At 35.4% G+C, this 24,855-nt stretch overlaps 2 protein-coding genes across 3 annotated transcripts in view; one reads left to right on the top strand and one right to left on the bottom strand.

Moving 5' to 3' along the window:
- Window positions 1–24,855, top strand: part of LOC128681236 (ecdysone oxidase-like) — a 187,499-nt gene that overhangs the window by 70,321 nt on the left and 92,323 nt on the right. The gene's annotated exons all lie outside the window — the stretch shown is intronic.
- On the bottom strand, window positions 472–18,788 carry Rcc1 (Regulator of chromosome condensation 1). Of its 2 annotated transcripts, none has more exons than XM_053764992.2 (15): window positions 18,644–18,788; window positions 18,269–18,364; window positions 16,910–17,021; window positions 15,340–15,427; window positions 14,006–14,185; window positions 13,460–13,591; window positions 12,903–12,999; window positions 11,399–11,539; window positions 9,512–9,677; window positions 8,095–8,213; window positions 7,615–7,751; window positions 7,084–7,204; window positions 6,399–6,499; window positions 4,482–4,530; window positions 472–3,974 (listed from the first exon to the last, which is right to left on the bottom strand). In XM_053764992.2, exons 2-15 carry the CDS (start codon window positions 18,357–18,359, stop codon window positions 3,673–3,675), a joined length of 1,836 nt encoding a protein of 611 aa, XP_053620967.1. In that variant the 5' UTR covers window positions 18,360–18,364; window positions 18,644–18,788; the 3' UTR covers window positions 472–3,672. The 2 variants fall into 2 exon arrangements, with proteins under 2 accessions (XP_053620967.1, XP_053620968.1); XM_053764993.2 differs by lacking the exon at window positions 472–3,974 and adding an exon at window positions 6,027–6,077 and having other exon boundaries at window positions 4,483–4,530.

Genomic DNA, 24,855 nt, shown 5'->3' with positions numbered 1-24,855 from the left:
ATTCTATTTATATAGATTTAGAAACCTAGTTACCGATAACAAAAAACTAAAAGAAAAAAAAAGCTTTTTTAAGAAAAGCTTTTATTTAAATGCTCCAAAAAGAAGAAAACAATAATAATCTTCCTTTAAAATTGTAACTATCAATTTATAACCTCATTATACACAGCATTAAAATAAAAGCTTTTCTTTAAAAAACTTCTTTTATTATAATTATAGGCATTTGGATATTATGGAATAAATAATTGGCCTTCTTTTGCCAGTCTTCTTCGTGGAGTCGACCATTCTAATTGCAACTTTCAACATTCAGAATAGAATTCTGCCACGGCTTTGCCTATATAATGTCTAATTTGCTCAATTGTTCTGGGGACTAAATATCTGACGCCCTAGTGCAAGTTTTTGTGTTTCTACGGACTCGAAGCATTACATTACTAACAAAAACTCGCACAGTTGGGAAATATTGAAACACAAATATTACACTACTATTTTTATTAGGAAAACACAATACATTAAAAGTTCATCATTATAATAACAAGTGACAGCGTTCATAAAGGGTTGTACCTTTGTACTTGTATCCATGCAGAAAAATAATATAAAATAAAATAAAAATCAACAAAACGTTTACTTACGGATTTATATTTCTAACTTATTATCTATTACTCCCGTCCGGTCTGTAGACCAAACCAACCCTATATTTAGCTAGCAACCTCATCTATATCGGCTTAGTGCATCCACGGACGTACAAAGCGAACTTCTTCGATTTTAGGGTCTTTAAAAATTATATATATATTTTTTTTTACCATTATTTTCTATGGAAATATTACTATCATGTGGGTAAATAGATCGAATTTATTATTATGCTATCAATATTTAATTTACCCACACACAGATGTCAATTAGATATGAACTAAACATGAAATCAACTAAATTTGTCTTCGACTTTAGCACGTCCGGAATTTGCGCACAAAATAATGTAATCATTCGCGCTCGTAATCGTTTCAACTATTTTGAGAAAAACATTTTATCTTAATGTGATATTTTGAAGACTGTACATGTGTTGCGTACATTCTGAAAACATATATATATTTTACGAAATGAAAACGAATGTTTTTAGAGTGTAGTGATTTTGTAGCGAGAGAGCTAAGAAAGATATATAAAAAGATTTTAAATCATAAAATCTTGTACTCTTGTGAACATTTTAACCCAATTTATTGCTACAGTATTTATCCTTATTATTAAAATTGAATAGAAATTGAGACAATTATGTACTGTTATGAAAATTGGACTATTTATTATATTACAAATACAAATCTCTATGGAAATTGGCTATTTATGATATAAAATCGAAAATTATTAGCTTACATGGGATAAAATATTGACAATAGTATATTTCTTTACTAAATCAAATTAGTTTTCAATGATTTGTAATTATATTAGGTATTATTAAAATATAAAATTATCAATTCCCCATTTAAACATAGGTTCATAGTTTGAACACCAAAATACGTTTTCAGAATGATTTTCTTATACAAATAAAAAAAAATGTGGACTTTAAAATTGAACGATAAATTTAAAATTTGTCCTAGACTATAACAATGTCAATAATTTTGCAAACAGCTACTCACCTCATAAACCTTTTTCTTGAAAGTATTTTACATTTCGTTAAGATTTTTGACCATAAACAATGGCCACTAAAAAGGCATACCAATCTGACAGTATTTTTCATAGACCATCATTTGCTTCCGGTGAAGGAAAACATCGTGAACCGGGAAACCTACCTATATTTTCCTGTGATGAATCATATTTTAACTTTAACACATTTCGTATTTAGACTCTTGCAATATAACAATTTTGGTATATCGAATTGAAAATATCTTTTATTTTGTGGACATTCATTAAGACTGATATGAAACGCTAGTTCGGAAGTTTTTTCGAGGACTTAATCGTATATAGAAATTGACAAAAACTTATATGAAAAACACAGACATTTAATAAATTGAATGTCTGTGATGACAAATGAACAGCGCCTCTGTCTTATGTAAATGGAACTAAACTAAGTTTTTTATAAATCTCTGGCATTGTCTATAAGATTAAATTTTCACATGGAATTAATAGGCACTCCGCACAGTACCTACTAATTCCACGAGATTTCGCAAATATTCGTGATAGCTTCACAATATTTCACTTCTGTAGAACGATTTTAATTATTTTTATTGACAGAAATGTAAAAAAGATTACGATCGTAATCATTACAGCTTTATATGGGGTCCAAATTGGCATCATTGATATGGAATCCTTTCGAACCCCACACTTTTTACATACAAAAATATGTCAGTGTTTTTACGCTAGGAAAAACGTGATGGAATTTGCTTTTTCGAAACGATTTTTCATTTTTATTTTGTATAAAAAGCAACACACTAAATTATAAGTCACATTTATTAAATTGCCAGCTTTATTTTAAATAAAATTAGTATTTTGTAAAAATGATTTACAAACCGTCAGGTCTATTTCTGGTCTATGTATATCAAACAATATAATGTAGCCAACTCTGTAAAAATGAACTAGCCAGATTTGATTACAGACAGACAAACAGACAGAATCCAATGATTTAAAATAAAATAGAAGATTTGTCATACATGGTGGATTTTCAAATAGATGAAAATGAACATGCAATCATGAAACACTCCAATACAAATAAAATTGACTGGAAGAGATCACTCCATGGGATACATGGGACTATCGAGAGTCATCACTTATTAGATTAGCACAGGATAAAGACAGTTGGCATAAAAGAAGACAGGCTTCAGTTGCAGCCCTCCGAGACCCACTACTGGACATAGGTCTCCGCTGAGATCGCTTTTGCACTGCATATAACACTGTGTTTCAAAATTACTTTATCTAAGTCCCTCGCGACATTTTGCGAGACAGACATTTATTTAAAATTATATTACACAAAGATAATTGTACCAATGGTAGACTTATTTCAGTCAACCATTTACTAATATTTGTTATATAAATTATAATATACTTGAAATTGACAAAAAAACAAATCCCAAGTTGAGAAGAATTTAGAATTTGACAAAAAATTCTTCATGATGAAATTACATGATTTATAAATCATGTCATTGTGTCAAAGCAACCTTTTGCGAAAGATAACATTTTACAGAAGGCATTAGCTGAATCTAATAAGCCATCATACTATAATTGTTTCCCATGAAATCACTACATATATAACAAAACAAAGTCTCTCTCAGCATTTATGTTTCTATGCTTTCTTTTTTTAAACCACACAACAGATTTTAATGCAGTTCTCACCGTTATTTAGACAATTTATTCCCGAAGTTTGTACATACATAAATGACCCCGTGCGAAGCCGGGCCGAGTAGTTAGTTTTAAATAATGTTGCTAATTATCTTTGTCTTAACTACACAGTATAAAACTAAATTGGCTTTCCGCTGTCTGTCTGTCCCTATATACATAGGGCTAGATCTTTTAAACTATACACCGAATTTTGATGTTTGTTTTTTTAATACATAGTGTGATTAAAGTAGATTTAGGTGTATAATTTAATATGGTCTTACCCGAACGAAGCCGGGCCGGGCCGCTTGTTGAATTTTTAAACACGATTCGAACCAAACTCCATCACTTTCCGTAAACACTAAGTCAAGACTACCATCACGCTGTGGTTGTCAACGGTTCACTTAAACTTTCCACGGTTTTGGGTTCTATCTTCTCCACATCGGGGTCCCCGTTCACTTCTTCCTTCATTTCGACATCATTAATCTGTTTCTCATCAGTTTTCTCACTGTCCTGAGACTTGTTATCACTGTCTGTGGTGTTGGTGTCCTGGCTCGAGGTGTCCGTAACTTCAGGTTTTTCCGTGTCTGTTTCCGGTTGGGCCGGCTCAGATTGTGATTCTTCGGTTTTCTGTTCTCGCTCTTCTATTTGTGTTTCGTCTTTGCTGTCTTGTGTGTTGTCTGTGGAAATTGAAATTGTCGATTAAAATCGTTCACTTGAGAATTTGATACGAAAATTAATTTTACTACAATCCAATCCACCCAATCAATTCCACTATATGATTTTCGAATATTGTCTATTTCGCAACAATAAAAAATAAAAAATTAGACCTTTATGATAAATTTAGATGAAGGCCTGGATTGGCACAAGGGATATTATTTATCGTAAAATCAACTGGTGTCCGCGATTCCGCCCGTGGCAAAAAGTAGATTATGTTATTCTCTCTCTACCTTTTTTACCTTACCATTAATACTTGACCAATTTGTATTAATGGTTGACATCAATATAGAGAAGAACCCGTTATATTAACTTGCACAGCTACAATTAAAAGTGAACACATTTCGTTTTCCGTTCGAAACGGGCAAAGCAATTACCCCACCCGTCTGCCTCAGCCCCGCGTATCGACGCACTGATTTTTCTTTCGAGTTTTTGCTTAGCTAGGGTAATATATTTTTTAAAATATTCACCAGTTTCGTCAACCTCCATAGGAGTCTCCTTCTCATCACCATTTACTTTCTGTAAATAAATATAATTCATTGTTATTTATAATTTTAACATTATCATTCACCATTACCGACTACGATTCACTAAAATACTGCCCTCACTATATACTACTGAAACACATATTTTAGTATACATAGTTAAAACTTAACTATATATACTAAAAAATGTGTTTCACCACTTTCTGATAAAATATCGTAATCTGACAGATAAACTAAGTGCTAAATAAATTTGGTCAATAGGCCAGTTACGCGTATCCAACTGTTAAGAAATACAATATTTTAATGCTATCTGTTCGATAAGTTACATATATAGACTATCAGGTACTTTATCAGAAAACGGTGAAACAGATCCTAAACTATGTAATTTGCTAAACAACCTCTAAGCTATGCTAAAATAAATAAAAACAAAACAAAACATACAGGACGATACAAAGAAAATAATGGACACAACACAAATATCAATTAAATACATAAACAAAAAAAAACAAGCTCTTATTGTGGTCACAGAGGTGTTGCATTCAACGCGTGACAAAAAAAAATGTCCGTGCAGTGTACCGTTGAGGAGTTCCCTCGTCCGGAGCCGATACTGGGTTCACCATCGGGACATGCTTATCACAATAATGCATTGTCAAGGTCAAGTTAGACACAGAAATTTAGTAAAGACGTGACAGGTGATTACAAAATAAAAGCTTGTAACAATAAAACTGTAATAACCAACCAGCACCTGTACGAATCTAAATAATCTAAATTAATCATAATCTAAACTATAAATTTTACCTCAATGTTACCATAATGCAGTTGACTGATGTTTTCTTATTGTCAAAGTTGAAATAGGAATTAAAAAAAAAAAACAATCAAAAACCATTATCTGAACTTGTGACCAATAAATTAGCTTTTTCTTTTAACACAAATGTATGTCGTAAAGTAATAAAACATGATATATTTTTCATTTCTGCCTTACTAGTACTAGCCCGCGGCTTCGCCCGCGTGAATTTCTCTGCGAAAGCGAAGAGATTAGGCCTTCACTTCTTCTGTTCAGCCGTTCAAATTGTTGTAGTTGTAATGAATATTGAAAGTCGGGAGTTTCTTAATTTGTCTAACAAATAAACTATATCTATGGATCCGTCAGATCAGAAGCGGTGGTGGTGTAATGGTTAAGACGCCCGCCTGTGGATCGCAAGGTCCCAGGTTCGAATCCTACTCGTGCCACATGAGTTTGTACACCAATCTGACTCATGTTTAGTAGTTTTCATCGACCACCACTTGCTTCCGGTGAAGGAAAACGACGCGAGGAAACCTGCACACTGGTTGATTCTTATTAACTTGTGTATGAAATGGAGAAGGCAATGGCAAACCACTATATTAATAATGCCAAGAAAGTTGTTGGGTGTGTTTAATTCCATGTAATGACCACGAGGACACCCTCAGCCATGAGGAATACGACTATGAAGAAGAGAAGGATCAGTCAACTGCACTAACCCAAGTCTACTAGTCTCAAATAACATGGACCTAATTCCGGCGTGCCTTTTTGCTCGACTTCGGTTTCGGCGTGCGTCCTCTCTATTGGAACGGGATAAGGTTGAGATTCGTTTGGCAAAAACAAAAACAAACAAAATAATAACAGAAACAATATGAAAATAAAGATTTGATCAACAAAATTATTTAAAAAAAAATTAAAGTAAAAATAACAAATGAAAAGCAAAATAAGCGTGTGTACAAAATTACAGTTCGTTCGGTTGAAGGCATCTGCTTCGAAATTGAGTTACAAGACTCCAGCCATGAAGAGGTAACAAACAAACTTACTTTCGCATTTATGATATTAGTTGTGATAATATATGTAGTATATAGATATATGATAGTATATATGTTAAGAGATATCACCTGAGGCTTGTTCTCGTCCGCGGTGTCGCTGGGCAGCGCGCTCGAGGTCGACGACACTTCATCCTCTTGATGCTGTTTCTTCTGACGCTTCGTTTGCCGCCCTGACGAGATTATGACATTATTGGAATGGGATAGACGACATGTGTATTGGAAAATGTGTACAATCTTGAGATATTTATTGATAACAAAGCAGATGCCCGCAACTTCGTTCGCGTGGCCGAACAGTTTTTGGTAAGGCGTCAAGACAAAGTTCAGGTGTTCTAGATCTTCGATTTTTATACATCAACAGGAAATGCTCATCAGGCTGAACAACTTTTGTTAAGGCGTCATTTCTATATTTCCTATAGTTTAGCTGGACCTTCAATGTTTTCCATCAGGTTTTCCAGCTTTCCATTAATAATGCCAAGAAAGTTGTGTGTGTTTCATTCCAGGTAATAACCATGACCCTCAGCCATGAGGAATAGGACTATGAAGAAGAACAGATGTTGCCCGGGGCTTCGCTCCCGTGGGAATTTTGAGATAAAATATAGCCTATAGCGATCTTGGAATTTCTAATGGTGAAAGATTTTTTTAAATCTAATCGGTAGTTTCGGAGATTACCCGCTTCAAACATTCACTCTTTATAATAAGAGTATAGACGTATCAAATAACTAATTTTTCTTTAATTAATTATTGTTTTACACACCTTTAGGTTTGTCTTTAGGTTCATCATTGTGTTTGTCCTCAGTCGTGGGAGCTTCAACTTCTTCTTCGACAGTTTCCAGCTCAGGCTCCGGACTGTCACCTTTGGAGCCCGAAGGGTCCTCCTGTTGACATCGCACATATGATATTTATGTGTCTTGTCTGTAATTTTAAAACTGTATTTGTTGAATTGTATGAATGATTGTGTTATTAACATACTAGATTTTGCCCGCGGCTTCGCCCGCGTTAATTTTCCACGGAAACGGTTATTTTCCCGGGATGAAAAGTACCGTAAGTCCTTATTCATACTTCATCAAGTTTGTTACCTCTTAACACGCTCTATCTGCTCAACCAATCTTCTTGAAATTTTGCATACATATAGTTTAAAGTACGGAGAAGAACATAGAGTACCTTTCATCCCAGAAAACTAACGCGGGCGAAAATAAAACTGTAATAACTGATCAACACCTATACGAATCGAAAGTATAAAGTTTAAAGTGCCCTAGTAGAGGAATAAGGCCCCGAACACACTCACCATCAGCAGGACAGTGTGCTGGCCGCCCGCGGACACGCTGAGCGCGTTGCGTTCGACAACTACCGGTTCTAACGCGTCGTTGGTGTCCCCCGTACCTAACTGGCCTTCGCTGCCCATACCCCAGGCGTATGCTTGGCCTGGAAGGGAATGTCAACTATTATACTATACATACTATATTTAATCGTATTATACTATACTTAAAATCGTGTTTCGCATCGATATATATGTATTCATTTTGACCATGTACTTTTATATATTATTAGAAAAAAATACATTGTAAGAATCAATAATGGTAAGCCGATTTGGCATGATACGGTTCAAATGAGTTTCTTTCGGCATTTCTTCTCAGCAGTGGTCGTGTAGTTTGTGAGAAATAACTATAAATATCCGCTATATAACGCTATTGTACATATAGTGTTTGTTTCGACAGCCGCTGTCATTACAATACGTGTGTGATATGTGAGAGCGTGTGTTTGTTACCGTCGTCAGCGACGGCGAAGGAGCTGCTGGTGGCGGCCGCGACGCTGACACAGCGCGCGTCGCGCAGCCGCGCGCGCGTCGCCTGCGTCGCGTCCGCGCTCACCGCGCCCAGGCCCAGTCTGCGGCACATAGGGGGCACGTCCAACACTCGGGCCAATCAGAAAAATATCATTTTCCATCATGACCCGACCGGAGATCGAACCGGGGACTTTACCACTTTTCATACTAACATTCTTCTCTTCATGTGGTTACCTATCAGTCCCAATTTTGATGAAATGTTTATTTATTAATTCCCGTAATACACAAAAAGATGATTTAATACATGAATCTGAACAAACACATAGACAGAGAAAAATTCTAAAAAAATATATTGTTTTGGCCTCATAGTCGTATTCCTCATGGCTGAGGGTCGCGGTTACTGAAATGCAGGCAAACACGGCACAAATACATGTTCAGACAAAATGTCAGTTTCATTCGATCAAGCGTGTTGCGCCAACAATCGGCATGCAAATATTCAAGAGTTGTATATGCAGTAATAATTACAAAATCAACGACCTCGGTGGCACAGTGGTATAGTGCTTGCCTCTGAACTGAAAGGTCCCGGGTACAATCCCCGGTCGAGTCATGATGGAAAACGATCTTTTTCTGATTGGTCCGGATCCTGGATGTTTATCTATATATGTATATATTATAAAATATAGTATCGTTGAGTTAGTGTCCCATAACATAAGTCTCGATCTTACTTTGGGGCCAGCTCAATCTGTGTCTGTGTGTATTTGTCCTAATATATTTATTTATTATGTCAATAGCTCAAATTTAGATAAGTAAATAATAATGAAAAAATATTTGTAAAATTAAAACTAACATAGTAATTATTAGTGTAGAAACAATTGGCTATATACGTGAAATGAAACACACACAACAACTCTCTTGGCATTATTAACGGAGTAATTTGCCATTGCCTTCTCCATTTCACACAAGAGTTAATAAGAATCGACCGGTGTGCAGGTTTCCTCACGATGTTTTCCTTCACCGAAAATGACAAATACATGAGTCAGATTGGTGTACAAACTCATGTGGTACGAGTAGGATTCGAACCTGTGACCTTGCGATCCACAGGCGGGGGTCTTAACCATTACACCACCACCGCTTCCCTTTCGATTTCGATGAAATTTAAAGGTGCAATAGAACAGTCGTTTTTGGAATATTCACAATTTTAGCGCAGTGGTAAACCTGTCTCTGTCATGATAGAAAATGGTCTTTTTCTGATTGGCCCGGGTCTTGAATATTTATCTATACATGTATTTGTCACACAAGTCTCCAAGTTACTATGGGGCTAACTCAATGATATGTCTAATACTTATTTAATCTAAACTCAATATGAACAAATTGAGTCAGTATACGAGTGGTATATTACCTGCCATATTCACACCGGCCAATAGCATAGACAACCCCAGCGTTGTCGAGCGCCAGCGAGTGATGCTGCCCGGCGCTGAGCGCGCGCCAGCCGCCGCCCGCCGCCGCGAACGCGTCGCACTCCGTCGGAGAGAATATCGCCGTTTTGCGTTTCTCGCCCGTTATACCTGATCAGAACATACATTATTGTTATAAACTAGTTGTGCGCCGCGAACACAATAAATTTGGATGAGTTTTCACAAAATTGTGAACATTTCAAAAAGGACTTCGAGCGATTTTGATGCCCCACGAACTTTAAAAATTCCATTGACAGATCCTTCATACCTTTTAAATTTCATCAAAACCGGACCAAACGTACAAAAAAATGTATTTTTGCCCAAAGTAGAATGTTAGACCTCGCTCGCTTCGCTTGCTCGGTCAATAAATATGTAGGCGCGAATACTAAAAGAGGCTCAATTGACCATATCGAGACACAGTACGTGACTTTGCCGCAGCGGCAGCGGATGCGTGCTACCGGAACGTCGGCGGCGACGCGTTCGAGCTCGCACTCAGAGTTCGGCGCGAAGTGAACACGCCTTATCGCGACGGATCGTGTGTCTCGTTATTGATTTTTGTTAATTTAAATCCAGAATTGTGTTAACGAAATTAAACTAAACATCTTGATTGCCGATCTGTGTTTTAGTTAGTTCCGACTCAAAATAACGCCTCTGATAGTTAATTTCCCGACAAATATATACTGACAAATCACACAGATTGATCTAGCTCCAAAGTAAATTCGAAACTTGTGTTATGGGATACTAACTCAACGATACTATATATAACATTATACATATATAGATAAATATCCCGGGTAAATCTGAAAAAAGATAATTTCCCATGTTGAACTGACCGGGTATCGAACCCGGGACTTCCAACATAATGACTATTAGGCCACAGAAGTATAACGAAAGCTATGTGTTTCTCATCAAGTTGTCCATAATTATTGACTCTAGAGCTCAAAAGCAATGTATAAGAGCACAACAATCAACCACAGCCGTATATAAGAAAAACAGCTACCAAATGTGTTATAAAACTTTTTAGTTTTGTATAGCTTTTGACTAATGAAAAAGAATACTAAGACACTTCAAAAATAAACTCTGTCATACAAACATTTTAATTTCTTTTAATATCTTAATAAAATGGCTTGTAAAATATATAACAGACTCAATGAAGATATGAAGTCTCTATCTCTAAATGTGTTTAAAAGGAAACTGAAAAGCTGGCTGGTTGATAACTCATTTTATACCAATTTAATGAGTACCTACTTTGACTTTTTCATAAATGTCATTATTTAATTGTTATTAATTATTCTGACCTGATTCTGATTTTTATATTTTTATATATTATTAGAAATAAAAAAAAAAACATTGTAAGAAACAATAATGGTAAGCCGATCTGGCATGATAGGGACCAACACTGTTTGAATGAGTTTCTTTCGGCATTTCTTCTCAGCAGTGGTCGTTCCGAAATGCCAGTAGTTTCTAGCTTGTGAGAAATAACTATAAATATAAAGATTGACGAGAAAAAGTGCCTGTGAAATTTCTGAATAAATGATTTGAATTTGACAATTCAATTAAATTTTATGGAATGCGCATTTTTTTTTAATATATAACTATTATTTTTTGGAGTATTACGTTTGGATAAAATCACATAATTAAATATTTAACCTATTTTGCATGCCAGAGTCTGGTAAAATGTGAGAAACTGATATCTCTTTAACAACTGTATGTGCACCACATTTCTTAGCAAAATAAAGTATATTTGTATGTTTCTCACTAAATAGGTCGGTCAGCTGTGATATTATATGATATCAGTACGGATCGTATATAAAAATGTATGTGTTTCTCACCGAGTTGTCCGTAATTATTGAGCCCCCACGCGAACACCTTGTCCTGCCCGCTGGCGTCCAGCGCGAAGGTGGCGTGGTAGCCCGCGAACACGCGGCTGGCGCCACCTTTTAGCGTCACTTTCGATGGTACTAGTAACGCACCTGCGGGAGAAAAAATATATGAATAAATACACCTAACATTTTTAATTATGACAAAAAAATAAAACGGGGCCGTCAGTACCTTTTACTGATAATATGTGCATAGTCAAAATATAAAAAATCTAAATCCAAAATTTATCCAAAAAATCTATAATAATTGGTTATAATACTTGAGTGAGCCACCCGACTACTACGCTTCATAGTAAAGGTAGGTTCAGTGCAGCGGTTCACACAAAGTCGATTTTCATTGATAAATTCTGGCAATTCTTTTTTATTTATTAATTTTTTGCCTATGCCAGGGTCATTGCACGCGAGAGCGAGACAACACGATACTATGAATTGGAATAATTGTAGTTTCAAACTCAAACAACGTCCATAAATTCATTGATATTTCGGGATAAACGCAAACCTCAATAATTAATTTTTTATTAGGGTCTTTAATATAAAGCCTTTATTTTTTTTTTAGCATAATTAAAAATTTATGGTGTATAAATATTAGGACAAATCACACAGATTGAGCTAGCCCCAAAGTAAGTTCGAGACTTGTGTCATGGGATACTAACTCAACGATACTATATTCTATAACAAATACATATATAGATAAACATCCATACATCTGTTTATTTCACCAAATAACACGTTTATTTGTTAGACAAATTAAAAAACTCTCGAATTTCAATATTCATTTCGCTACAACTTTTGAATGGCTTAACCGATTTCGATCAAACAGATCTAAGAAATAAGCTATTAAAAAAAAACGCATCCGAATCGGTACACCTGTTGATGAGCTACGGTGACACGTACACAGACAGACAGACACACTACGATGGCGTTAGCGGTCAAATTTATAACACTCCTCTTTTTGCGTCGGGGGTTAAAAATATAGAAAATATCAAACACAAATACGAACTTAATAAAATAAATTATTTATAATCCTGTATTGTGAGGATCTTCAATCTTCTTAGAGTTTGTGATGTTTCAGTATTCAGTTTGTGATATTTCACATTTATATGCAAAATATAATAATTAATACAGTAATATAATATAATAATTTATATAAAAAAGTATCAGTTTATTTCTTTTAAAAGTCATTTTGCATTTAAATGCGAAAGTATTTCTGTCTATAACGCTTACGCGTTTCAAACGCTGGACCGATTCTGATGAAACGTAGTACGAATATAGCATAATATCTGAGTCAAAATAACTGTTGCTAAAAAAAAAAAATCCGCAATAAAATGTTACGGCTATTCTTCACCTACGCTTTGAAAGTTGCCGGTAGACTTTTAAAGTCAATTTTTGACGTCAACAAGTGATATATATGACTCCAAGTCGAAAATAATTTTGAATTTGAAGTGTAAATACTCACTGAAACCCTGCCTCGCGTCTCTGCTGGCCGAGCGCTGTGACAACCTGCCCAGTTGTCCTTGTTCCCCGCAACCCATCGTGTAAACTGAGCCGGATGTCTGCAAAACATATATCATACGTTCAAGTTAATAATAAAAACCTATACATCATGTTTTTGTTACACTGCTGCTAGCAGATAAAAGCTATGTTATAATAAATAAATAAATATATTAGGACAAATCACTTTTTTTGATTGCGCTAGCCCCAAAGTAAGTTCCGAGACTTGTTTTACGGGATACTAACTCAACGATAATATATTTTATAACAAATACATATATAGATAAACATCCAAGACTCGGGCCAATCAGAAAAAGATCGTTTTCCATCATGACCCGACCGGGGATCGAACCCGGGACCTCTCGGTTCAGAGGCAAGCACATTTACCACTGTGCCACCGAGGTCGCCATTTATCCATATCGTGTATAAAAACCAGAGACCGTCTGGATGCAATTACGTGCAACGTGTTTCATGGTAGCAACGAGATGAGAGAAAAAGAGAGAGAGAGAGAACACATCTCACCGTCAGTATAACCAGATGGTCTCCCCCGGACGCGAGGCCGACCGCGACTTCCCCCACGTCAACTTTCACGGGCTCCCGGCACGCTTTGCCCTCCCGCCCGCGAACCACCAGGCCCATGCTGCCGTGGGAATCCTGGGAATTACATTTAAATATGAGAAAATAAAAATTTCATGTGTTGCCATTTATATATACTTCCAATTTAAATGTCGGAATGTTTGTTTGTTTGTTTGTTTGTTTGTTTGTTTGTTTGTTTGTTTGTTTGTTTGTTTGTTTGTTTGTTTGTTTGTTTGTTCGTTCGTTCGTTCGTTCGTTCGTTCGTTCGTTCGTTCGTTCGTTCGTTCGTTCGTTCGTTCGTTCGTTCGTTTGTTTGTTTGTTTGGTCTGATTTTGATGAAATTTAAAAGGTACGTAAGGATCTGTCAATAGAATTGTTAAGTTCGTGGGGCAACAAAATCGGTTCAGTGGTTTTTGTAATATTCACAATTTTGTAAAAAAAAATATTGTGCTCGCGAGGTCTAAGTTCGCGGCGAACAACTAGTGTACTCACCCTGAAAGCACCCCAAGCATACACATCACCGTTATCCAGCAACGCAGCGGAGTGCGAGTCTCCGGCGGTCACCGCGACCACTCGGGACGGTAGAGACACTTTCTTCGGAGTTGCCTCGTCTTTGTCGCTAGATGTCGCTCTGCCTAGAGCGCCTTCGTCATTGCAGCCGAATGTCCATACCTGTTGAGATTACAGTTTTTTTTTTCTTATAAATTTTTGACAAGGCTTCCGTGCACTTTGTGTGACTATGTCAGCTTCATGGGAGATCTCTATTATAAACTTATCTAGCATTCAATCTAAACTTAATTTAAACTTATCTAGCAATGCTTGTCCACAAGATATAAATGGATTTAGCTACCTGTCTGTGATAATGGACTGCTCAACGCTATGTCCAGCAATCCATTAATATAGTTGTTGTAAATCTACACAAGCAGCCCGTCCCAGCTTCACTCAGGTAAAACCATAATAAAATTTTCATAGAAATCACCCTATGGATAATCAGATTTAATATAATTGAAGACAGGTTCGAACCATCAACAGTAACAACGTGAATTCAATTGTGTTTACCGCTGAGCTGTCTCCTCATATGTTTAGTTTACGAAATTTTGAATGGGATTATTCGTTATTTCTTTTCACCCTCATTTAACTACCCTAAAGATCAAATTTTAAGAAATCCTGAAACTCGTTTTTACCCCTTTAGGGGTCGAATTTTGAAAATTCGTTTTCTTATATGAGATAACTACTGCCCAAATTTCGCGTTTTCGCGTTTTTTGCTTCTGTGGTTTACGCTGATTAGTAAAAAAAAACGTTTGTTCTTTTATATATAGATAATCTAATGTTTTCTAAACTTACGCGCTTTGAACAGATAACTACATAAATTATATTAACGAGACTTAGTTAAATTTGTTCAATTTTATTTAATTTTATTACTATTAATGCGGGACTTTTAAAAAATTTTAATCTAGTCTTCGCTTGGGTACAAACTTAATAAATTGTACACTTAAACCTTCCTCAGGAATTACATTATCTATTGGTGAAAACCGCAAGAAAATCCATGCAGTAGTTGTTGAGTTTATTGCGAACAGACAGACACGAAGCGACAGAGGACTTTGTTTTATAAAATGATTTCGCTCATATTAAGTTTCTCTCTCTCATCTGAGCATATTCTGGTTCTATCCTCAATCGTTGAGCGTCGGAGCCCAGGGTACACTTCGTTACTACAACCCTAGTTGTCAGACCAATGTCACGGATATCATCCTTGATGACATCAAGCCAGCACTTCTTCGGTTTGCCTCTTCCGCCAGGGCCGAATAAAAGCTTGTATCGATTATTACCTTGCCGTCACTGTCCAGTGCTATGGTGTGCATGCCCCCAGCGCGAACTTCCACAATTTTGTCACCTAAAGCGGTCACATGTTTGAATCTGAAACAAATTCAATTTATATCACTAGATGTTGCCCTGGGCTTCGCTCCCGTGGGAATTTTGTGATAAAATGTTTTATATTATATAAATATTTTATCACAAAATTCCCACATAGCAATCTTGGATAATGTACCATTCTAATGGTGAAAAAATTTTTGAAATCGGTTCGGTAGTTTCGGAGATAACACCCGTCAAACGTTGTATGTTTACTCACAAACGCTTACCAATGTTATGTTTTAGAAGTTTCATTTTAAATATTCGAAGCATCTGATTTAGTTTTTCGTAACCGATGCGTATAATTTCCAGATGACGGCAATTATGAGTAGCATCTGTTTTTCGGATTCGGTATACATTGTTGGTTTCTCATTGCGGTAAATAAAAGCTATCATACAAACTGCTCAATGTTCACGCATTTGCGTCGTCATGTGTCTTCTCGTTCAGCGATAGTGTGTCGCCGGCATTACGAGTATGATAATATGAAATATTATGTATTTATTCCCATCGATTTCAGAATTTTAAAAATGTTGTCTATTCATTTCATACGATTTTCAGAATTTAATATAGCGCCATCTATATTTATCGTGGGCGAACTAGAAAAGCGTATTAAATGAACAGATGGCAGCACTGAGCGACAAAAATGGCGGACTTTTAAAAAATCTCCACTATTATTCCATTAATCACCACATGTTTCAACTGTGTGATTTAATTTGGAAACTCATAAATTCAGTAAATCAATTATATCACTATATTTGTAGCAACACATCTATCTTATAGACGTGATTGAACATAGATTGTATGTTAAATGAGATAAAGGAACATTATTTTGAAACCATCTAAACAAGTTCCTTTTATCTAGGACCGATGATACAACACCATATTACTGATAAGTGTCTCAATATCTTCATCATTGATAATTTGAGCACAAAATCTATTGCCAACGGTAATATAGATAAAAACGATTTCCTTACATGTTTTTTATTTGTTCGCTATGTTTCTTATTAACACATTTCCATACTAATATTATATAAAAGAGAAACACTTTGTAAGTGTCTCTTTCTTTATTTTACTACTTTCTCTGTATGTGTTTTCTTCGTGCAATAAAGAGTTTACAAACAAACAAAAGGGAAAGACTGTTAAGCTTTTGCGTTTAAACCTCTGTACTAATTTTGTTGAGAATTGGTTGGGTATTGCTAAACAATAATTCAAGGTATAAAACACGAGACTTTTTTTATATTAAAAAACAACCCCTATGGAGTCCCAATGGGATGGCACCGAAATCCAAGGGAAGATATGAAATGATCCTATTCTCTGCATATGTAAACATTTCAATAGTATAAATATTTAATGTAAGTTTTTTAATTTAAGGTATCAAAATAGGGTTATGCAGTGGAAAATGTGCTCCTTGGCCTGAAAATGTTTGTTGAATTAATCAGACTTTCACAGTGAAAGTGTTAGGAAGCAATAATTAGAATTTGTACTCACTTTGTAGTCTCCGGCACATCTTCTCCGAGCCCGAGCTGTCCCACGTCCCCCTGTCCACATGTGAACACGCGACCCCTCTTCTTCGGCGCTACAGGTATCTCCAAAGAGATTGCTGTGTGAGTAATAACACATATTTGAGAGACAGTCAATGCAATAATCGTCAAGTTATTTTATTTAAAACTTTGCAAAAAATTATTAAAGATTATGTACTAATGGTGGACTTAATCAAATATATTCACTCATATGCTTCATCATATACAATAGATAATCAATGAGGCATATAATCTAAACCATTTCTATAATTCTATTTGAGTGTACAGGCATGACAATACTTTTATGACTACCTATCACCATTAAGTATACACTCTAACACTAATTTATTTCAATAGGAACTTAAACAAATTTCTTTCCATATTAAATAAGAATTTTGGGTACCTAAATGCTGCTTGCTTACTGCTATTTAATATTTTAATAATTTTTTATTCATAAATGTGAGTGATTGTTTATTTTCCCTTCTTTCAAATCAAAAAATAACATGGAAGTGAGGTTATTTTTGATATGGAGATGGTTGGATAGGTGTAGAGCGATCTAGGCTACTTTTAGCCACTAACAGCCGACAGCAATTAACAACTGCTTACTTAACCTGCATAATATTATAAATATTCTGTTGTTGTATGACAGAATGTAAGAAATTTGTAAATATTAATTTTATTATTCCGTGAATTATTCTTGTTGTGCAATGGTATAACCTTGAACTTTTTTTTCATAATCTGTGGCACTGTAAACAATGTTTATCTATGGAGTATGGATTTTTCCATTAATTACAACATTATGTAGGTTTTGTGAAAGGCACGAAAACTTCTGTTTCTGTTTGTAATAGAGTATAAATAATAAATTAAAGAACAAAATATGTATAAAGTATAGTACTTTATACCTATTTTGTTCTTTAATTTATTAATGTAATATTGGTTTCTAGCATGATTATTACGATAGGATATATAGAAAATTTACTATTTATTGAATGAATAATCACAGAATTTACAAAAAGTAATAGTAAATATTAAATTTATTAGCACCATAACTATTGCTGTACTAACCTCAAAGTAATACTTCATAAACTCTTACATAATATACCGAAATAAACAATGTAAATGAATATTATATAAACCTTTAGGTACCTTTCCAAAGGCATTTCGATTCGCGTTCAAAAAGTGAGGAAAATTTTGAACTTGTAAATTAGTTTAATGTAGTGCGCGTCGCATTTCCCGCCATCATAATTTGACAGGTCATTGACGTCGAATAAAAATGTAAAGAAAACAACTGAGGAATCACGATTTATACTGATTTATATGGACTCACCTCCACGTTTTTTCTTGTTTTTCGGAGCCGAGGATGATGTGGCGGCCGATGATTTCGACGCTGTGCGTTTAACGCCCCGCGCCGCCGGCATTATGCCTGCAATATTGCAATAGACGCGTCAATAACAGAACCAAGCGCGGCAAACTACATGCAAGGTTGACTTCTTTTCTATGACGTTTTCACTACTTTTATAATCCCATTAACGCTGTATTTCCACTTCGCTTGCATCTGCATCAATCACAAGGCTACGGCCTCATAGATTTATGTGAAACGCAGATAGGTTATATTATGCATTTGTATAGCACTACTTGGAACAAAACAACGCTTCCGAATGGCACTGGTTTATGCGTGATATTTGCGAAATAGGTTACTTACTGATTTATACACGAATGGTAATCAAAATCACAATTGAATTCAAGATTATCACTTCAGAATATGAGATGACGTATTAATTCAACAGAGTACGAAATGTTGCACATCTCCCAAGGCTCGCGCTTCGCTTGGCCAACGAGCGAACGAGTGATGTGACGTCCTATGAAAATTGAATCGGTATTGATAAGTCAAGTGACATTTATCGATAAATTTACAAACAATCGCATCATGGTGAATAATAATATATTTTTTTATTAAATTAATATTAAAAATCATAATATTGATAGAATGTACAAAATTACATATGTATATATTTTTTATTTTAAAGTACCATAAGTCTACGATATAAATTCACGTCAGTGTTAAGTTGTTACTCGATTATTCGAGTTACATATTTCAAATCCTATTGTCAGATTCGGAACGACACTACTCCTTTAGCTATAGACAATTTAAAAAAAAAGACTGTTTGACAGTGTTGCAATATGACTTAATTAAATATGGACTACAGGATACACGACAGTAGGTATGCAGAAAGTTTCATACGTGTACCTTAATACGTAGGCATTGTACGAAATATAAATCAATGATTAAAACACTTATTTTTACTGCTGTGCTTTTTAGTTTTTTGTGGCAAATATTTCATGTTTTTATTCACCCTTCCGAAGAGGTAGATTTTTAAGCTGGCAACACTCGTCTTATGTCAAATCTTGTCTATGGTTTATGCGTAATCGATTAAGGTACTCAAAAATCGATAATTTACATGTCATCCTTCCTGAAGGGAACAAATTTGACCAATCGACGCAAAAAGGGGTTATATTTATATATTTATATGTGATTTATAGATATAAAAGTTATACTTACTTGCTAGTCAAACTTCGATAATAGCGTAAGTTTGTTGTTCAAATAAATTATTTCTTTCTTGTTTCGTTGCGCTCCGAAGTGCTTTATAGGAACGAAGCTATGGGGTTAGATAGTTATATCAGCCTTCTTCATTCTTCTTCTTCTCAGTGTGTCGACTAGGCTAAAGTTATGGACCAATACGACGTCTCTGGGCATTATCTGTACCCTTCTTACACAGCTGTTAAACAGCATGTTAAATCGGTTCAGTAGTTCCAGAGATTACTCACAAACTACATTTTTAAATGTTATGTAATGCCTTCTAAATATTTTTAGACCTTCGCCTAAAAAGTTGTTAAATAAAATCCCATAACGCAGTATGTTGTCTGTTTATAAGTCTGTCGAAAGACTTTTTCTCGAGAAAGTGGACATCAAGTTGAAATATAAAAAATCTAAAAAGTAAAAATCTACGTTGTTCGTCGACGCCATAAAAAATAATGGACGCCATAATAATAATAAAAGATAGGTACTTATGCTCATATTGCCGCTGATGTCCTTTTAATTTATTTCTTGTCATTACAATTTACTTGCTTTAAGGTTCCGTACCTCAAAAGGTAAAAACGGAACCCTCCACTTCACACTTCGTTGTCCGTCTGTCTGTCCGTCTGTCTCTCTGTCTGTCTGTCTGTCTGTCTGTCTGTCTGTCTGTCTGTCTGTCTGTCTCAAGTGTGTCAAGTGGAAATTGATACCAAATACCCAGGTCTACGGTCTCTTTCAGCTGGGAAAAATCAGACTCATACGCGTTAACGCGATCAAAAAATATGACCGTTTATGTCGCACATTTTGCGATTTCACAAGAATCAAAACCTATAAGGTACTTCCTGATGACCTATAATCATGAAATTTGACATAAAGTAAGGGCATACTGTGTAGATATAGGAAAAAGTGTGATTTATACTTACATCACTGAAAAAAAAGTTATATTTGTAATTAGTCTCGTACAAAATGAGTGCATAAGCCCGCGAATCTTCAAAATTTTGTACGGAACCCTCCATACGCGAGTCTAACTCGCACTTGACCGGTTTAATTTTTATTTTTAAGACCCACATAATTTGTCAATTGACGTCCTTGGTGGAAAGACTGGGGTGAAGTTCGTTGCGGCACTTCTTCTTCACCTGCGCTTTAAAAGTCGACAGTAGACTGATTTTAAGTAAAATTTTAACGTCAATAAGTCGTGGATTAATTTATAACACCTACCTATCCTAAGTTGAATGAAGGATTTTGAATTTGAATATGAACAATTTAGACTTCCTTAAATTCTTACATATAATAAAACAAAGTTCCCTGCCGCGTCAGCCTTTTCGCGACACAGTTCGCGATAAACTTCAAAACAGATTTTCATGCGGTTTTCACCAATAGATTGTGTGATCCTTGAGGAAGGCTTAGGTGTATTTATTATGCTTTTAGCTAAGCCCAGTCGGGCTTACAATATAAATATCTCGGATATTACTCATCCGTTGCATGTTAAACTAAACAATTTTTAAATTGATGCCTGACTCCGCTTGGCACCAAAATTACTACTATATTTACTGTCAGTCTATATGGTAATATTATGCATTAAATTGCACCCGCCTTATGCTGTTCGATTCAGGTATACCTACCCAATTTTTAATACTGCATTTTTTATTAGCAATGAATTTTTAAAATTATTTTTGTACACAACAATCTTTAATGATATATTTTTTTTACATTAAACTACAACTAAAAGAAAAAAAAACTAATTAAAATAACAAACTTAAAAAAAAAGAATTATATACTAGATGTTGCCCGGGGCTTCGCTCCCGTGGGAATATTGAGATAAAATATAGCCTATAGCAATCTTGGATAATGTACCTTTCTAATGGTGAAAGAATTTTTGAAATCGGTTCAGTAGTTTCGGAGAATTACCCGCCTCAAACATATAGATTACCTCTTTATAAAATATTAGTATGAATTTACAAAAATGCCAGTCGTATTGTGCAAAAGCAAATAAATAATACACAAAAAGGGTGGTGTTTATTTTTATAAAACATTAAAAAATTATACATTTTTTTTTTAAATTTATAATAATCATCAATACATACATACATACTACATACATACATACATATATACATAATGAAGAAAGGCCAAATTTGTACATTGGATATATTTTTTAAAATTCTTCATGGAATATACTTAATTACTGATATAGATGACGAAAATATAGTTTTGGAAATTTTTGTCTGTCTGTCTGTCTGAACGCGCATCACTCGAAATCTACTGGACCGATTTGCTTGAAATTTGGTATGTAGGTACCTTATATACCGGGTTAACATCTTAGATACATTTCATCCCGGTAAATGGTCAGGTTCCCGTAGGATAATTGAAAAACTAATAATGAATCAAAAATGCCTCGGAATCCCGGGTTAACATCTTACAGACATTCCATCCCGGAAAATAAGGAGGGTCCTGTAGGAAAATTAAACAGAGAAGATTCACTTTAAAATTTTGTAGCAAGGTGTAAACAGAATATAAACATTTTTTTTATCGATGAAAGTCTGATATAGATATAACTAGAAGGGATACGGGGAAGGAAGGAAAAGGGAAACGGGACACATTGCGAAAAATATGATGCCACAATATGTTGGAAACGGTACGGGATATCTACATTACATAGCAGGAAGCGGTATTGGACAAGTTTGCGTGACGAGACACGCAGCGGGAAACAGGAAATTGAACTAAAGAAGAGAAAAATGCGAATTTGAATCATAATATTATAATAATAGTCTTACAGAGTACGCGATAAAAAAAATACTAAGATTTTTCTATGAAATTCACGCGGGCGAAGCCGCGGGCAAAAGCTGGCAAAGCTGGCAAAAAGGAGGCTGGCAGCATTACCCCTCTAAACAGCTATGGCAATCCTCTGTGCAAAGTAACTGCCCGCCCTTGGATCGCCCGTTACCTCACGGAGACGCGCTGAAATCTCAGACAAAAAGGATTTTGCCTCAGGACCCCATGGGCCCATCGTCTCAACAGAAAAATAGTCAACAGCCAAACTATAACTTTCTCTTTTAATTTTAGAATATTATGTTTTCTTGTGAAACTTAAAAGGGCACACAGACGTCGCGTCGTTTTTTTTTTTGTTTTCTTTAAATATTTTGTGTATTTGCGGCGGATTGTTTTGAAGAAATTGGGCAAATACCATGGCCCTGGCAGCGGGGTGCAAGGGGACGCAAAGGAGGGTGAAACAAAGGAAATCTGTCTATCTGTTCATCTCTATTTATCATTAGATCTTTAAAACTACACAACGGATATTGATGCGGTGTGTTTTAAATAGACAGAGTGATTCAATAGGAAAGTTTACGCGAAGCCGGGCGTTCGCCTAGTTTGTTAATCAATGGTTCTATGAATTAAAACATCACGTGATTACGTCACATGGTAGTATCAAACTGGAGACAAACAAACGTCGTGTACCTAAGCAAAAAATAAGGGTAAGTTGTACCGTCAAAATTGACGTTTTAATGTGCGAAGAAAAATGCGAGTTACGCCATTTTGTCTAAACGTTAACGTCAGTAATTTTAAAAATACTTATTTTAACGTAATCATTTTCTGATTATACTCAGGTTATAATTATTACAAGAGGTGTTATGGGAGGTCGACACGTAAGCCACGCCTACCGTGAAAGCCTTCGTCGCATGCTGTCTCGCTTCAGAGGTGTTGCTGTCTCACAACACAGCGGTTTATAGATTCTAGAAGTGTCATCAGAATCAACGAATTTAATTATTATTTTTTCAACTTTTTTATACTATATCTATCTATTATTTTAAAAAGAGGTAAGCGATTGTGAGTTTGTGTGTTTGAGGCGGGTAATCTCCTAAACTACCGAACCGATTTCAAAAATTCTTTTACCATTAGAAAGGTATATTATCCAAGATTGCTATAAGCTATATTTTATCTCAAATTCCCACGGGAGCGAAGCCCCGGCCTACATCTAGTTAATGTATAAAATGAGTGAAAAACAATAAAAATATTCCGTATTATATATGTATGCATTTTAATATAAGTACTTAAACATAAAAGTCTATTTATTTGAACGACATAATATATCAGTCATTAAAACGAATACATACCTACGTAATATAATACAGAATATTTAACATTTGGATTATGATATGCACAGTTTGCGCATTTTCAAAACCGCAAATATAGCTTTTACATTTACACAATGAAATACAAAGTTGTTTTGCTGCTGGAAAACTACGTCAACATCCTAAAATGGCAACTTCTAAAACCGACAATATACACAAACGGCAGTTCACCAAACGGAACGGCAGATTCGGTTCACATTGCTGGTTTTTCGTTGCGGCAAATAAAAGCGCTCATACTAACTGCTCAATGTACATTGTACACGCATTCGCGTCGGCACGTGTTCGAGTACGGCGACATATGTGGAGCTGACATGAGACGGCAACTTGCAAAAATGACAACGAACTTTTGGCACGTCGAGTTTATCTTATTCCTTGAGAGTCACCGTCGTTGCTGTAATAGACGATGGATCAAATGTTGATTGTTATCGCTGTGTGTGGGGTCCTAAGTTATTGCCGTCTCACTCCGCCTGTTTACGAGGTAGGTACCTAAACGTCTTGTTAATTTCACTCTGATTTATGGACGTTACCATTAATTGCCGTCACAGCTGGGCTTTTTGAAACGCTTGTAGTTTGTAGCTTGTTTATATATTTATTGGTCAATTAAAATACAATCAATTGAAATTAAAAATAACGGAACGGCTCCCGACGAGGGAACTCCTCAAAGGTTTTCCGTGTGGGGTTCCGTGCAATAAGATTTCCTGACAACAATAAAAGCGTTTGTCAAAAATGTAATTTTGTAAGACTATGTACAGTACATAATGTAGTTTGATATATTATTAGAAAAAAAAATTGTAAGAAACAATAATGGTTGAGCCCTTCTGGCATGATAGGGACCAACACTGTTCAAATGAGTTTCTTACGGCATTTCTTCTCAGCAGTGGTCGTTCCGAAATACCAGAAGTTTGTAGCTTGTGAGAAATAACTATTTAATATCAACATTGACGTGAAAAAGTGCCTGTGAAGGTATTATTTCTGAATAAATTATTTGAATTTTTAAATTCCCACGAGAACGAAGCCTCGGGGCGCAGCTAGTATGTTAATTTAATTAACCCAGTCGAATGTTAGGACATACCATTCATAAAGGTAAATAGGCATTGGCATCGAGTCTTGCATCACTTTTCTCTGTCTACGTAAGTATAAAAACGTCGTACTTAAGTGCTGTATATAGTATAAGTATGAATAGAAAATAGTTCGATAGATGAGAAAATA

The sequence above is a fragment of the Plodia interpunctella genome, chromosome 26 (assembly GCF_027563975.2).
Source record: "Plodia interpunctella isolate USDA-ARS_2022_Savannah chromosome 26, ilPloInte3.2, whole genome shotgun sequence".
NCBI classification, from domain to species: Eukaryota; Metazoa; Arthropoda; class Insecta; order Lepidoptera; family Pyralidae; genus Plodia; species Plodia interpunctella.
This window is presented reverse-complemented; position numbering and strand designations above follow the sequence as displayed.

What these genes read in the sequence shown, in the direction of transcription:
- Rcc1 (XM_053764992.2), bottom strand. Translation starts at nt 18,359, where the DNA reads ATGCCGGCGGCGCGGGGCGTTAAACGCACAGCGTCGAAATCATCGGCC. An exon ending in CTTCGCCGTCGCTGACGACG is followed by an intron (nt 7,752 to 8,094) that starts GTAACAAACACA and finishes ATTCCCTTCCAG; the next exon opens with GCCAAGCATACGCCTGGGGT. An exon ending in TATGGAGGTTGACGAAACTG is followed by an intron (nt 3,975 to 4,481) that starts GTGAATATTTTA and finishes CAATTTCCACAG; the next exon opens with ACAACACACAAGACAGCAAA.